The sequence below is a fragment of the Echinops telfairi genome, unplaced genomic scaffold, assembly GCF_000313985.2.
Source record: "Echinops telfairi isolate 266 unplaced genomic scaffold, ASM31398v2 ScPeMD7_1;HRSCAF=3_0, whole genome shotgun sequence".
NCBI classification, from domain to species: domain Eukaryota; kingdom Metazoa; phylum Chordata; class Mammalia; order Afrosoricida; family Tenrecidae; genus Echinops; species Echinops telfairi.
The window spans coordinates 38,986,895-39,002,793 of NW_022103896.1; the positions used below are offsets into that span (position 1 = coordinate 38,986,895).

Genomic DNA, 15,899 nt, shown 5'->3' on the forward strand with positions numbered 1-15,899 from the left:
CGTCAGCCCTTCTTAGCTTATGCCGTCTATTAAATGCACGTCAGCCCTTCTTAGCTTATGCCGTCTTCACTGCTTTTCTCTTCAGCTCTGTCCCGCCTACTGTTAATTTTACCCAGGGGTTACTGTTGTTTTTTCATTTCTAGGACTTCATTTTGGTTATTTTTCAGATTTTTTAATGTAATATTCTATAGTGCCAAGTTCTCTGCTGAACTTCTGTCTTCTATTTTATCACCTCGATTATAGTTTAAAAGTCTATATCTGATATTAATAGTTAGAGCTTCTCTGACTATTTTCACTGTTTTTGGTTGTTTTTTGTTTTAGTTGTCTGTCTGATCTTTTGTCTTGGTTTCTTTCATTTAATGTGAGTCCTTGAATCTGAATAATTACAGAATTTATTGAGGCCTAAGTCGACATTTTTTTTGTCCTACAAGTTATTCCTCACACACCTTTGGCTTTGCTAGACAATTCAAGCACTAGTAATGTAGTATAACACTCATATTAACCCACTTCCAGGGGTTTTTCTGAGCTAGATAACGACTCAAAGTTATGCTACAGTGTGTTCAAGGATTTATTCGCTTCCAGAATCCCACTACTAGGGGGCATCCTTTGGTAATTTCAACAGAAAGTTTGGGGGATTTACCAGGGCTCTCGGCTCTGTAAACGTGCTGCTCAGTTTACTAAATGCTCTTCAAGATCAGCAAACACCCGAAAAGCAACTCGTTGTTGAGCACTTAATCAGGTGTTCCCCTCAGGGCCTCCTGTGTAGTACGGAGTATGCACCCAACTGTTCCTCTCCTTGTGCCCTAAGCAAGTATACACACATATTTTCCTATTTCACATGATTTATTATAATAGTAATTCTAAATAGACCATGATTAGACATTATATGCTCCACGAATAAAAAACAAAATAGAGCAGCACATCTTTTTTTTCTTCTCAATGGGATCAAGTCGATGCTGACTCATGGCAACTGAATGTGTCACAGAGTCCAACTGAGCTCCAGAGGGCTTTCTTTCTTTCTTTAAAATCATCTTGTTGGGGCTCGTTCAACTCTTAGCACAATCCACACATACATCACTGTGTCAAGCACATTTGTACATTTCTTGCCACCATCATTCTCAAAACATTTGCTTTCTACTTGAGCCCTTGATATCAACTCCTCTTTTTTCCCCTCCATTCCCCACTCCCTCACAAACCCTTGATAATTTACAAATTTTTTTTTCTTCATGTCTTACACTGTTCTATGTCTCCCTTCATCCACTTTTCTGTTGTCTGTGCCCTAGGGAGGGGGTTATATGTAGATCCTTGTGATTGGCTCCCCCTTTCTACTCTACCTTCCCCTTCCCCTCCTGGTATCTCTACTCTCATTATTGGTCCTGAGGAGTTTATCTGTCTCAGATTCCCTGTGTTTCCAGCTCTGATCTGTACCAGTGTAGATCCTCTAGTCTAGCCAGATTTGGAAAGTAGAATTGGGATCATGATAGTGGCAGGGAGGAAGCATTAAAGAACTAGAGGAAAGTTGTATGTTTCATCAGTGCTATACTGCACCCTGACTGGCTCGTCTCCTCCCCGTGACCCTTCTGGAAGGGGATGTCCAGTTGCCTACAGATGGGCTTTGGGTCTCCACTCCACACTCCCCCTCATTCATAATGATAGGATTTTTTTGTTCTTCTCTTTGATGCCTGATACCTGATTTTATCGACACCACGTGATCACACAGGCTGGTGTGCGTCTTCCATGTGGGCTTTGTTGCTACTCAGCTAGATGGCTGCTTGTTTACTTCAAGCCTTTAAGACCCTAGACGCTATATATTTTGATACCTGGGCACTATCAGCTTTCTTTCACCACATTTGCTTATACACCCGCTTTGTCTTCAGCAATCGTGTTGGGAAGGTGAGCATCATGGAATGCCAGTTTAATAGAACAAAGTGTTCTTGCATGGAGGAGTACTTGAGTGGAGGCCCAATGTCTATCTGCTACCTTAATGCTAAATCTGTAAATATATGCACATAAATCTATTTCCCCATCTTCATATATAAATATATTTACATATATACATGCATGTCTTTAGACCTCTACAAATGCCCTTCCTAAGCAAGGATATTATTGAGAGTTGTCTTTATAAATCTGCCTCATTTTTCAACCACTCTCTTGAGGCCTAGAACTTACTTTTCTACTTTTGTTTCTAATTTTTTCACACTGCTCAGCACGCCCAAGGTTTGATGCTATGTATACCAAAGGTACTCAAAATATATTTGTTGAATGATTGGTTCTCATCTTTATCGTTTACAGGCCAAGGCGCATGTCGAGCAGCAAAATTATTCGTTTAACATCTTTTACTGACATTTCTGAGTGTCTGAAGCCCCATCTGAACAGAAGATATACTTACACGGAAGAGCCTAAGGCATGTATTTAAAAATGGTTTTATTGACATAATTCACATATCGTACAATTTTCATAGTTGTGCATTCATCACCATCATCAATTTTAGGACATTGTCTTCTCGTACTCGTTGTGTACCTATCTTGGGTTTCCCATACAAAAAACATACAAAACAATTATAAAAGAAAACCCAACCACAATGAAAAATCAGAGACAAACTTCGTTCAGACAAAAATATTAAAAACTGGAACAAATATAAAATGAATCAAAAGGGAGATCAAATGATAAGGTTTCACATTTAATCTCACTCCGTCTACAGTAATCTACCCTACAATGGACTCTAGTAGCATGGCCATTCAAGCCATGGTCTGTAGTCAGAGGATTAACCTGAACCTTAATCCAGGTGAGATCCTTGCAAATGGATTTTGGGCTTTCACGGTCATTCATAGCCTTCTGCAAAACCAGGTGTTCAGAACGTAAGCTCTAATACCATTCCCTTCTCCGCTTGTGAATTTTATTCTTTACCGTCCTTGCATCACACAGGCTGGCGTGCTGACTCCTGACCTAGATGACGTCTTCTTTTTCCTATTTTGTTTGACTTCATTTTAAGTTTTTTGGCTTCTTGTTCGATGACACACCTTTAAGAGCCCAGGTGTTATTTTTCTAATAGCTGGGCAGCATCTGCTTTCTTCATTGCACGTGGCTGCAGCACCACATCTAAAGTGAGCGCTCCAGGAGGCCAAGTGTTTAGCAGGGCCTCTGGCCGGCATTGTGTGCGATGACCACCCTGATTCCTCATGAGCTCTGATCCCAGTGGATTTTCCTTGATTCACCCTAATTTTATTTTATTTACGTAACTTTTTATTTTGATTTGGGTGGAAGTTTATAGCGGGCTTTCCACTCAACAGGTCAACAGCACTCTTCCCACTGCGTCCTTGTCTTCCCGATTTCATGTCCTTCTCTCTTATCCCTTCCTGTCTTCTGAGATGCACCCCTGGGACAAGGGTGAACTTCTGATTACACAGCGTTGGTTTTGCCCAGGAGTACATACCTTGCTGGGGTTATTGTTAACCGTAGAGACAGTGAGCTGTCGGGGTGATTTCAGTTCCAGACTTGAAAGGTATCTAGGGGCTGTAGTTTGGGGGATTCCAGTCTCTATCAGACCAGTAAATGTGACATTTCTTTATTAAGCAACATAATTTAATTGTTCCTTGCGAAAGTATTTTTATGCAAAAATGTCTGTTTCCTTTTATGGTATCATATTCTTATACATTTTGTTGATTATTGCTTTTAGAAACAGCTGTTCTGATTTGGATATAGTCACACTTCACACACAAAAATGAGAGCCTCATACATTTTACTTAAATTTTTAATAATTGATAAAAATTATATTTGGTGTTATGTTTTAGAAGTTCAGAATTTTTTAAAGGTGGGGCCTGATAAGGGAACTTTAACTTACCAGTTGTAAGTGAAAAGTTCCCATTCCCAAAGGATTATATATTAGATAGGAATCTCAGCCCAAATAAGATCTGAACACTTCAGTGTACTTTGTGGGATCATTTTATTCTAAGCACACAGTTCTCCTTTTCTCTTAATTAGAATCAATCTACCTCTCATCTATTTATTTATTTTACTAAGCCCGTGATTTTTTTCCTTTGGATATACTGACAGTTAAACATCAAAAAACATTAACTTCTCATAGAATTTGTTCGGCTGGAAAGAGGCGGAGAGGGGGAGATTGAGCCCTAATTTTCCATGTCAAGATTACAAAGGAGTTTGTCTGAGTTCCACAAAACCAATAGTGAAAAATGCGTGTGAGTGGTAGACACCCTTTCGCTTTCTGAAGCCGCTTTTGTGCTCAGGAAAAGAGCCAGCATTCTGTTTGAAGAACGGTATTCAAGTTGCTGACTTTGTTGGCAGAACGGCTCTGAAAAACAGCATTTTACGAGAACATATACTACCCTTTACACTCTGTAGGCCGTGACCTGTGCGTGGTGAGGCTGTCCAAAGAGGGGCTCCTAGGGAGGGTTAATGAGCAGCACGGAGAGGCCTTGAAGATAGTTCTGTTTATAACCTTGTTGGAGCTTTAATAGCCCCACCTCAGGGCTAGCACAACAGTAAATATGTAGGAAAGAGGCCACCAACAGAGTTGGAAGGCTCCTAAAATGGTCTCATCGTGCCTGGAACATGAAAATGATTGAGATCGGAGAGTGACTTCAACATTCAGTGTGGAGTCAGATGGGCTGCTATCGTTGACTCCATTAAATGAATCTTGTATGACAGTCAGATGCAAACATACGACATTAATTACGTATACAGTACAAAATAGTCCAGTGGGAAAAAGACAGCCTGGCAGGATGCATGAAACCCTGTTGTTATACATTTCCATTAAAAAAAACACAATGTATCTGTGTGGGTAATGGACTTCTGTTTTGCCGTCTAGGCTGACATCACCTCAGATATCCAAGCCTTGGGAGGATTTGACATGGAAAATTTGTTGCAGTCTTTGTATGTGGAAAATAGAGCTGGATTCTTCTTTACTAAATTCTGTGAGCATTCAGGGAACAAGGTAGAAAATAATGATTTTTAAATCTAATTTTATAATTGTACTGCAGCGAAGAATAAAGGAGCTTGCCATTTTCTCAGTGCTCAAATCATTGTGTTTTGTGCTAAAATCCCCTTCTCTGGAAAGAATTGCCTTACTTAGAATATAAGAGGTTTTCCAAAAGTTTATGGGAAAAGATAAAAATAAAACATAATCTCTCTCTCTCTATATATATATATATGTATATATATGCTTTATTTCTCAACAAGACTTTTTTAAAGCAATGATACCAACCACTTAGTCTATTCTTAAAGAACTGAGGGCCCTGGGAATTTAACTATGTCAAAGAGCCTTTTTTTACATTGGTCGCTGAAGAAAAATGAGTTCTCTTTAAAGACTTGGTTAAGATTAGAAAACAAAAAGAAGTCAAAATGAGCCAAATCAGTACTTTAAGGTATAATTTTAAGGTCATACGCATTTTCTATGAACATTTTAAAGACCTCTCGATAGCAAAAACTTAAGCAGTCTTGATATTACTATCCTTAAAAAGTTACAAAGAAAATGCAAATGTGAATAGACAAGGATTGGTGGCTTGCATTACTAACAATATTTTCATATAACCCTATTTCAATTTACTAAGTTCCTAATTTCTATATTTAAAATTGAGAGTCACTTTCTATTAGTCCTTTACTTTGAACAATTATTAATGACCATTTCCAGGTTTTGTTTTGTTTTCGATCTAGTTTACATGTTGCTCATATGACAAGCATGTGACTGGCCCGACAATCAGCGCTGTGTGATGCACACTTGCCTGTCGATATCAAAATACTTTCTGATTTTGGTTTCATGGCAGAAATGTGTGGTGATTCTTTAACTAGGAACTAAAATGCTTACTATTTATGTGGTGAATTATGTGAGAGGCATGCATGCAACAAGTGATGTTAGAGACAACACCAATAAATATTTTGTATCATTGCCTCTTGCTAATAGACAATTAAAACCACTTTAAATAGGACCTCTTGTCTGGTCACACCGAGGAGCTAAAGAATCATGTATATTTGATATCAGAGCTTTGTGAAGCTTTAATAACTGGGTGCTAATAATTTATGTACTCTCTTCATCTGCAGTTATGGAGGAACTGTGTGTACTTCTGGTTTGACCTACAGGCTTATCATCAGCTTTTCTACCAAGAAACACTGCAGCCTTTCAAAGTGTGCAAGCAAGCCCAAGTAAGTAGTAAAGAGTGCTCTCAGGCTGGTCCAGCAGGCTCCTATAAAGCTCTAATATAATAGGCATTATGGGGATTTAATTACAGATTTCATGGTGGCAGGGGAGGGGCCTGTCTGAATATATGAGGGGACTTTAAAATTTTTGTGGAGAAATTCCATTATATTTTATTTCTGTTGTGTTTTTTACCCCCCAGAATCTTTTTAAAGTCCTTTGTAGTGTGGTGTTCACACAACATCCAAATCATGCAACTTTCTATTTCATAGACTATATTATTATGGCCGTTAAGTGATGCATAGCTGTCCTTGGGCTGTTGACCTGTCTGAAAGCCAGGGAAGAATGTTGACCGAATGTAATGTTGACCATTACAAGGTAATGGGCCTTGTAAGTCTCCCGGACTTCTGTGCTGCAGATAGAAAGTAAACACCGTGTCAAGAGCACCCCAGAGCACAATAGAGGAGGGAGAATACCTATCTCTATTTGAGGAAGAACAGAGAAAACTCTGCAAAGGGAGGCAGAGAGTAGCCTCCTTTGTGTGTGTGTGTGTGTGTGTGTGTGTGTGTGTGTGTGTGTGTGTGTGTGTTGAAGACAAGAAAATTAGAATTATGACTAGGGCAGACTTATCTGTTCAGCATTTTTGTTCTCTAAGTTCCTCTCGTCTTTTGGATAAGAGAGAGGTCTTGGAACCTAGAAACCGTTTTGCTTTTTAATGACTTTCTAAAAAAATGACCTTTTCTATGCAGAAGCATAGAAAACTCTTGCTACCGCATCTACCTGTGGGCCACGTAAGTGGCTCTCTGTCAGGAGGAGAGAGCGCTGCTGCGTGTTTGTTGTTACTTGCACGGCCCGGATTCTGGCATGCATAACTAGGCTTTGTAAATCAGCCTACAAAGTTTTGTACTTTTTAATGTGAAATAAGTGCCTCAACTCCTCCACGGCCCAGATCTGGCTCCATGAAATCAAGAAATCACATCTCTCACTTGTCTCTGAGACCACACAGTTGGGATGTCCTGGTTGTTAATCCTTTATGTGTAATTCGCTACTTCTCCCGGCTAACCTCTTGCCCCTGTTTGCAAAAGACCCACCCTTTCTTTTTATGATGTTTTCATTATTACAAAGAGTACTTCTTTGAAATCGCAGCTGTTCCACTCACTATTCCTTGTCTCAATATAATAGCCCTACTTCTCTGAACTTGTTCGAGAGGCAATCACATTTCTGTTTGGAAAATTTATTAATTTTCACTAATGATGTTCAATCAGCTATAAGTGATTATACAGTGGTATACAGTCAACTTTTGATTATTCTGAGATGGGTTATTATGTTTGAGAATTATCTAGGTCTGTACATTTTGGGGGCTACATTGTTTTGGGGTGTCAAACCAAGGTAGGCAGGAAGGTCAATGGAGACATATGCTTGTAGGTGAAAGGGAGAAATAAAGAAGTATAAATACATGTGATTCAATTGATGAGTTTTCATTTTGCTTCTGTTTTTTTTTTTTTAATTTTTGCTTTGATTTTGTTTAGGGGATCAATTGTCTAAATAGGTTTAAATTTTTAAAAATCATTTTATTGAGGGCTCATACAACTCTTATCACAATCCATCCATCCATCCATTGTGTCAAGCACATTTGTCCATTTGTTGCCATCATCATTCTCCAAACATTTGCTTTCTACTTGAGCCCTTGGTATCAACCCCTCATTTTCCCCTCCCTGCCCGCTCGTGCCTCCCTCATGAACCCTTGATAATTTATAAATTATTATTTTGTCATGTCTTGCCCTGTCCGACATCTCCCTTCACCCACTTTTCTGTCGTCCATCCCCCAGGGAGGGGGTCACATGTAGATCCTTGTCATCAGTCCCCCCTTTCTACCGCCATTCCATTTTTTATGATAGAAATTTTGTGTTCCTCCCATCAAAGGCACGTTTACGGTGAAGTTCTTTGTGTGGATTATGCACATTGCTGTTGTCAGGTGCCATCGAGTGGTCCCCGTCTGCTGTGACTCCGTCTGCAGCCGAAGGAAACACCACCCAGCCCCGCGGCCCCTCGCTTTGTTCTTGTGGTAGAGCCCTGGTTGCAGCCGCAGTCCATCGTCTCGTCCAGGGCCTTCCTCCCTTTCACGGCTCCTCTGCTCTACCAGTCCTGCAAGGACTGCTCCGTCCTTAAAACAGGCTCAAAGTATGTTCAGGGAAGTCTTGCCACCCTTATTTCTTTTTTAAAATCATTTTATTGGGGGCTTGTACAACTCTTATCACCATCCATCCATCCATCCACTGTGTCAGGCACATTTGTCCATTCATTGCCCTCATCGTTCTCAAAACATTTGCTTTCCACCTGAGCCCTTGGTATCAGCTTCTCATGTTTTAAACCTTTGGTTCTTCTTCTTTTTAAAAAATCATTTTATTAGGGGCTCACACAACTCTTACCACAGTCCATACATACATTAATTGTGTAAAGCACGTTTGTACATTCATTGCCCTCATCATTCTCAAAACATTTGCTCTCCACTTAAGCCCCTGGCATCAGCTCCTCATTTTCCCCCCTCCCTCCCTGCTTACCCCTCCCTCATGAACCCTTGATAATTTATAAATTATTATTTTGTCATATCTTGCCCTGTCTGATGTCTCCCTTCACCCACTTTTCTGTTGTCCGTCCCCCAGGGAGGAGGTTATATGTAGATCCTTGTCATCGGTTCCCCCTGCCATCCTTATTTCTAAGGAGCACTTTGGCTTTACTTCTTCCAAGACAGATTTATTTGTTCTTTTGGCAGTCCATGGTACTTTTTTTTTTTTTTTAAACATTTTATTAGGGGCTCATACAACTGTCATCCCAATCCATACACACATCAACTGTGTAAAGCTTATTTGCATGGTACTTTTAATAGTCTTTGTTAACACCATGATTCAAATGCATCGCCTTTTTCAATATTTCAGTCCCAGGCTTGACTTTCTTCTTGAGTTCTTTCAGCTTAACAAACGCGCTGCGTGTGCTCACCCTTTTTAGTTCTCTAACTCGAGGGCTTTGCGCATGTCATTATAATCTTTTATTCTGTATTCTCAAGCCGCCCTCTGAAACCTTCTGTTCAGCTCTTTGACTTCATTCCTTCCATTTGCCTTGGATACTACAATTAAGAGCAAATTTCAGTCTCTTCTAATATCCACTTTGGTAATTTCTTTCTTTCCTGTCTTTTTAGTGACCTCTTGCTTTCTTCATGAATGACAGTCTTGATGTCCTCCCACAGCTCGTCAGTGTTCTCTCATTAGTGTCAAAGGCATCAAATCTGATCTTGAGATGTTCTCAGAATTCAGGTGGGATCGCCTCAGAGTTATATTTTCATTCTCCGCAACTTGTTTGAATCTTCTTCAGTTTCAGCTTTAACTTACATAAGAGAAATTGATGGTCTGTTCCACAACCAGACCCTGGCTGATAAAAATTTAGCTGATAAACGTAAATATGCTCTTCTCCATAGTCTCTTCCCACAGATGTAGTTAATTTGATTTCTGTGTATTCTGGAGATGTCGCCATTTGTATTCTTGAAAAAAAAGTATTTGTGTTGAAGAAGTTGTTGGTCTTGCAGATCACAGAATATAATCCGCGATGCTGTGTTAAACTTGCTAGAAACTTGATTTTACATTGTTTTCAGATCTCTGCCAATCTCTGTGCTTGGAGACCGAGTTGGTTTCCAGAGACTTGCAGACTTTTCTCATTCTAACCAGTGACTGACTTACCCACAAATAATAAGTCATGCAATCAAAGCTTTCTTGTGCCATGAAATATCATAGAAATATGCAGATTGGATGGGAGTGTGGGTTCAGGGACAGTGATTTAATATGATGAATTCTAGTCCAAGGGTTTGAACGACAGTCGGGCATGCCTGGAAGATCTCATCACTTGGCTTCAAGATTGAATAGTGCCCAATAGAAGCCAGCTGGAATGATCTAGTACAAGAGGAAAAGCCATCAAATGCAGAATTAAAATCTTTGACCCTTGCCACAATTTTCCAGCAGAATCATACTGATACTACGATTTGGAGTCGAGATTGCTGCCACAAATAATCCCACAGCTTTTTCGATGTTGCATACTTGCTTTAGTGAGCTGAAGTAGACTGACACTGGCCATGTTGAATCAGAAAATCATATGGATTACTATGCCAGGAATGAAACAAACCAGAGGAAGCGTTTTGTTCATTGTCAAAAAGGACATTTCAAGATCTATCTTGGAGTATAGTGCTGTCTGATAGTATTTAATCTATTCCTCATCAAGAATTCCAATCAATACAACTACTATTCACATTTATGCACCAAACACCAAAGCTATGATGAAGAACTTGAAGAATCCTACCAACGACTCCACTCTAAAATTGATCAAACATTTGATCAAGACGCATTGATCATTATTGGCGATTGGAATGCAAAAGTTGGAAACAAAGAGGAAGGAACAGTAGTTGGAAAATATGGACTTGGTGATAGAAATGAAGTTCGAGATCACATGATAAAATGTAGCAAAACCAATGACTTGTTCATAGCAAATACTTTTTTTTCAACAACACAGAGTGGCTATACACATGGACTTCCCTAGATGGATACCCAGAAATCCATGAACTGCATATGTGGGAACAGAATATGGAGGAAAATAATTCAAGCCTTGAATTGCAATATCGAAAGATTCTATGGGCAAAATATTGAATGCTGTAGGACGCATCAAAAGATGATGGAAAGAGTACTCAATCACTATACCAAACAGAACTAGTGGACATTGCCCCATTTCAGGAGGCGGCATGTGATCAAGAACCAGTGGCGCTGAAGGAGGAAGTTCAAGCTTCACTAAAAGCATTAACCAAAAGCAAAGCTCCAGGAATTGATGAAATATCAATTGAAATGTTTCAACAAGCTGATGCAGCACTGGAAGCCCTCACTCATCTATGCCAGGACATTTGGAAGACAGCAACTTGGCCAAATGACTGGACCAGATCCATATTTGTACCCATTCCAAAGAAATGTGACCCAACAAAATGTTCAAATTGTAGAACAAAACCGCTGATATCACATGCAAGTAAAATCTTGTTGAGATCACCCAACCATGGTTGCAGTAGTATATTTCCAGGCTGGATTCAGAAGAGGACATGAAACAAGGAATATCATTGCTGATGTCAGATGGATCTTGGCTCAAAGCAGAAAATGCCAGAAAGATAATTACTTGTGTTTTATTGAGCATGCCAAGGCATTTGACTGTGAGGTTCATGACAAACTATTGATAACCTTGAGACGAATGGGAATTCCAGAACACTTGATTGTGCTCCTCAGAACTTGTACATGGATCAAGTACAAGTTGTGTAAACAGGATCAAGAGGCAGTCGTGTAAACAGAACAAGGGAATACTGCATGCATAGGTATGGGAAGCAAGCCTGAGGAGAAAGTGGTTCTGGAGGGGCTTAGTGGGAGGAGGAGGTGGGGGAAAGGGAGTGGTGAGCAAAAAATGCCATAGACGGGGAACAACTATGGAATTAAAATCAACAGGAAGGAGGATGTAAGATCCTGGGGGTGTTGGAGCAACAGCAATCTAGCTGTGAGGAAGTACTAAGAGGCAGAAGAAGGACAAGCATGATGGTGAGTGAAGGTAAAAGGAAACAGAGGAAAGATCTAGAAAGCAAAGCTATGGATAGAGGAATACAGTAAACATAGGTGTGTACATATGTAAATATATTAATTCATTAAAATTGAGGTATTGGCTTATGTACACATATATATATATGGCAATACATTGAGGAAGTGGACAGACTTTGAGTCTCTGCTCAAGCCTTCCCTCAACACAAGAACACTTTGTTCTAACAACCTGGCATTCTATGATGCCCACCCTCCCAGCACGATCACTGAATACAAAAAGGGTACACAAGCTAATGTGGTAAAGAAAGCTGATGGTGCCCGGCTAAAAGATAGAGCATCTGGGGTCTTAAAGGCTTGAAGTTAAACAAGTGACCTTCTAGCACAGAAGCAACAAACCCACATGGAAGAAGCGCACCAGCCTGTGTCATCATGAAGTGTTGACGGGATCAGGTAATAGGCATCAGAAGACCAAAATCAAGCAAGCAAGCAAACAAACAAACAAACAAAACATAGTGTTGAGAATGAGGAGGCTCAGAGCAGAGACCCAAAACCCATTTGTAGACAATGGGACATCCCCTCACAGAAGGGGGTCACAAGGAAGGGATGAGTCAACAAGGGTGCAATATACCATCAATGAAACATACAATATTCCTCTGGTTCCTTGAGACTTCCTCATCCCCCACTATCATGACCCCAGTCATGCCTTTTACTGCAGGTAGATCAGAGCATGTACATAGGTATACATAAGAGCTCAGGACACACGGAATCCAGGTCAGATAAACCCCTCAGGAATGGAAATGGGAGTAGCGATACCAGGAGGGTAGGGGAAGGTGGGAAGAAACCATGGGGGAAGGGAGAAAGCAGTCAGTATAAATTAAGAAAATAATAATTTATAATTTATCAAGGGGTCACAAGGGTGGGAAGGGGGAGGGAGGAAAAAAGGATCAGATACCAAGGGCTCAAATAGAGAGTAAATGTTTAGAAAATAATGGTGGCAACATACGTACAGATATGCTTGATACAATCGATGTGTGGATTGTTATAAGAGCTGTAAGAGCCCCCAGTAAAATGATCTTTAAAAAACATATTATTGTATAATTATATGTAAAAAGGCTGTGCTGAACTTAAAGTGCTCCAAGATCCTTGAATTATTTGAGAGTGTGTGATTAATTTCAACTTAGCTGAATGAAACTATGCATGTCAAAATAGTACAGGTAAAATAAAATAGGTATCAGTAGAACCAGACCCAAACTCATCACCATCATATCCCTTCCACCTCTCCGTTCCTTTAGGACAGGGAAGAACCACCCCAAAGGGTTTCCAACGCTGTAATCTTTATGGAAGGAGTTGGTGAGTTGTTGGGCAGTATAGTAAGCTGCTAATCACAACGTCAGGGGTTCAAATCTGCCAGTTGCTACACAGGAGAAAAATGAGGTTGTCTGCACCTGCCTGTAAAGATTTAAAGTCTCAGAAACCTAACGAGGCCTTATCCTCTGTCCTGTAGGGTCACGATGCGTTGGAGCCAACTCAAGGGCAGTGAGTCTGAGTACTCTCTATGGGGAGCCCTGAGTACTCTCTGAGGGGAGCCGAAGGTCACAGCTCTCTCCTAGAGTGGCTGGTGCTTTAACCACTGCACCACTAGGGCTTCTTATGTTTCAGTATATACTACAAAAATACCAATATGTAAGCCGTGGAGAAGGAGGAGAATGGTAAATTGTAAATGCATCGTGTGCTAAGCATATTTTTAATGCTAATTTCTCATCCTTTCGTGCCCTCATTTGCCAGGTGTTTTAAAGCCAAACATACCTGAAGGCGGATGCATGAATTCTCAAGAGATTTTGTTTCTTTCATTTTTCTTTATACACCCCAAGTAGTCATTTTACATATACCTCAGTGCTCTGCTGACCGTCAGAAGGGTGGGGCTTTCTGCTCTAGTAAAGACTTCCAGTCTCAGAACCCTAAAGGACCAGTAGGATTGACTGGATGACAGTGAGTGAGTGAGAGCCAGAGGGTCCCCTTCCCCAGGCCACACGCGCCTCTCCACTTGATAGCTTGGAACAGAGCCACTTGATTTTTCGATGGCGGCAAGGGAGAAAGTATGTTAACAAGACAGGCAGTATGGTGCTGTGTGATGTGATTATGTACAGCTACTCATGTACAACTCATCACCATTGCCATCTTCTATTGATTATAACCAAGACACAGCCTTGGCCCACCCTGGTGGGAAAAAATAATATAAAATGGCATAAACACCAGGCTGTACAGGGCTCATGGGGGCCACACACGAGTCTGGTTGCCACATTGTACAATCATTCCGTGATTTGTGGTTCTTTGGAGAGTGAGTTCTGCTGTTTATGATTTTTGCCGACATGGTGGATTCTTTCCCTGTGTGTTTCATAATGTTCAGTTCTGAGTTCCTCGGGCGGGGGTTGATCGATGGTGCTTCTGCCATCTACACACACACACACACACACACACACACGCACACGCACACACACACATATGCTTCTACTTATTTATTTAGAATCATTTTATTAGGGGCTCTTACAGCTCTTAGCATCACCCATCCATCCATTGTGCCAAGCACATTTGCCCATATGTTGACTAGGCATATTTTTAATGATTTCTCATCTTGTCATTTCCTCATTTGCCAAGTGTGAATTTGAAAGCCAAACACATCTGAGGGTAAATGCATGAATTCTCAGGAGATTTACCTTTTTTTTCTTTTATATTGGACCCAAGCTGAGATGAGCAAATTTAATTTTTGTCTCCTAGGTTCGGTAGGTGTGTCTACATGTGTGTGTACATATATATATACATGTATATATACACACATATCTTTAGCTCTATATCTTTTCCCTCATCATCTAAGTTCTATTTTTAAGGACCTTGGCATGAATGAAGGTCTCAGTGTAACCTTTCCACCTTGGTGTCTCCTTTTCTCTCTGGGCCATCATGACCCAAGCACTCGGTGGGCCTCATGCCCTCTCAAGCTATTCGCCCTCTCAAGCTATTCGCCCTCTCAAGCTATAGGTTGTCCTTACACACCTCCGTCTCAGTCATCATACTGAATCCAGTATTTCTCGGTATTTTCTTGGGAAAGGATGTTCAAGTCACTGAGCCTGCCGAAGTTCCCGGAAAGGAAGCAGTCACGTCCTTGTGATGGCAAGGAGCAGTGACGTATGTTGTACCCAGAGTAAGCACAGGAAGTATTGTGAACTGCAGAAAGCATTTTCACCTTTGTCCTGGGTTCCTGAGAGCCAGACCACCCTACCGCTAATGAGTGAGGACTAACCCAAACCACGAGGGATCATCAGAGGCCCAATGTTCTCCAGCTTTGAAGCTCACTGCCATCGAGTACATTCTGACTCACAGAGTAGAACGGCCCCTGTGGCTTTCCAAGTTTGTAGCTCTTTATAGGATAACCTCATCTTTCTCCCATTGAGTGGCTGGTAGTTTTGAACTATTGATCTTGAGATTAGCAGCCAACATACTATGGCACCAGGATTCCTTAACCAGCCTTAATGCCAAAAAAACCAAACTCACTGCCATTGAGTTGATGCCGACTCATAGGAACCCTGTAAGACAGGGCGGAACTGCCCTTGTGAGCTTCTGATCCTGTAACTCTTTACAGGAGAGGACGCCCAGTCTTTCTCCTGCAGAGTGGCTGGTGGTTGGTTTCAGACTGTTGACCATAGAGCTAGCAGTTCAACTGCTAATCACTACAACCAGCCTTACAAGGCTTGATATTCTCTATCATGGCTACGTGGGGAGGCTGTTAAGTACATGAACCACTAAGGCTCAATGGGGCTTCCCGGTGGATGACTATTTTTGCTCTCAAGAGGGTAGCAATTGTTTTCTTGTGACATGGAAATTTCCTGCGGTAACTCTACCAGACCTTGCCCTGTGTGTCTCATCATTTGTATCCTTTGTGGGTATAGTCCATCTGCAGCCATCAGTATGGTATAAGGAGCCCTGACAGTACAATAGCTAAGTGCTTAGCTGATCACCAAATGGTCAGCAGTTGGCACCCACCAACGGGTCCACAGGAGAAAAGACCTGACGAGCTGCTCCATTAAAAACTTCACCCAGAAGAAAGCTGATGGTGCCCGGCTATCAAAAAGTATAGCGTCTGGGGTCTTAAA

General features: G+C 41.0%; 1 protein-coding gene across 1 annotated transcript in view; it reads left to right on the plus strand.

Moving 5' to 3' along the window:
- The window catches only part of LOC101644195 (regulator of G protein signaling 22), a 101,463-nt gene that overhangs the window by 19,871 nt on the left and 65,693 nt on the right, over positions 1 to 15,899 (plus strand). The window contains exons 5-7 of the mRNA XM_013006869.2: positions 2,293 to 2,404; positions 4,826 to 4,951; positions 6,055 to 6,156. Of these exons, the coding sequence (XP_012862323.2) occupies positions 2,293 to 2,404; positions 4,826 to 4,951; positions 6,055 to 6,156 (340 nt within the window). The remainder of the gene's footprint in view (positions 1 to 2,292; positions 2,405 to 4,825; positions 4,952 to 6,054; positions 6,157 to 15,899) is intronic.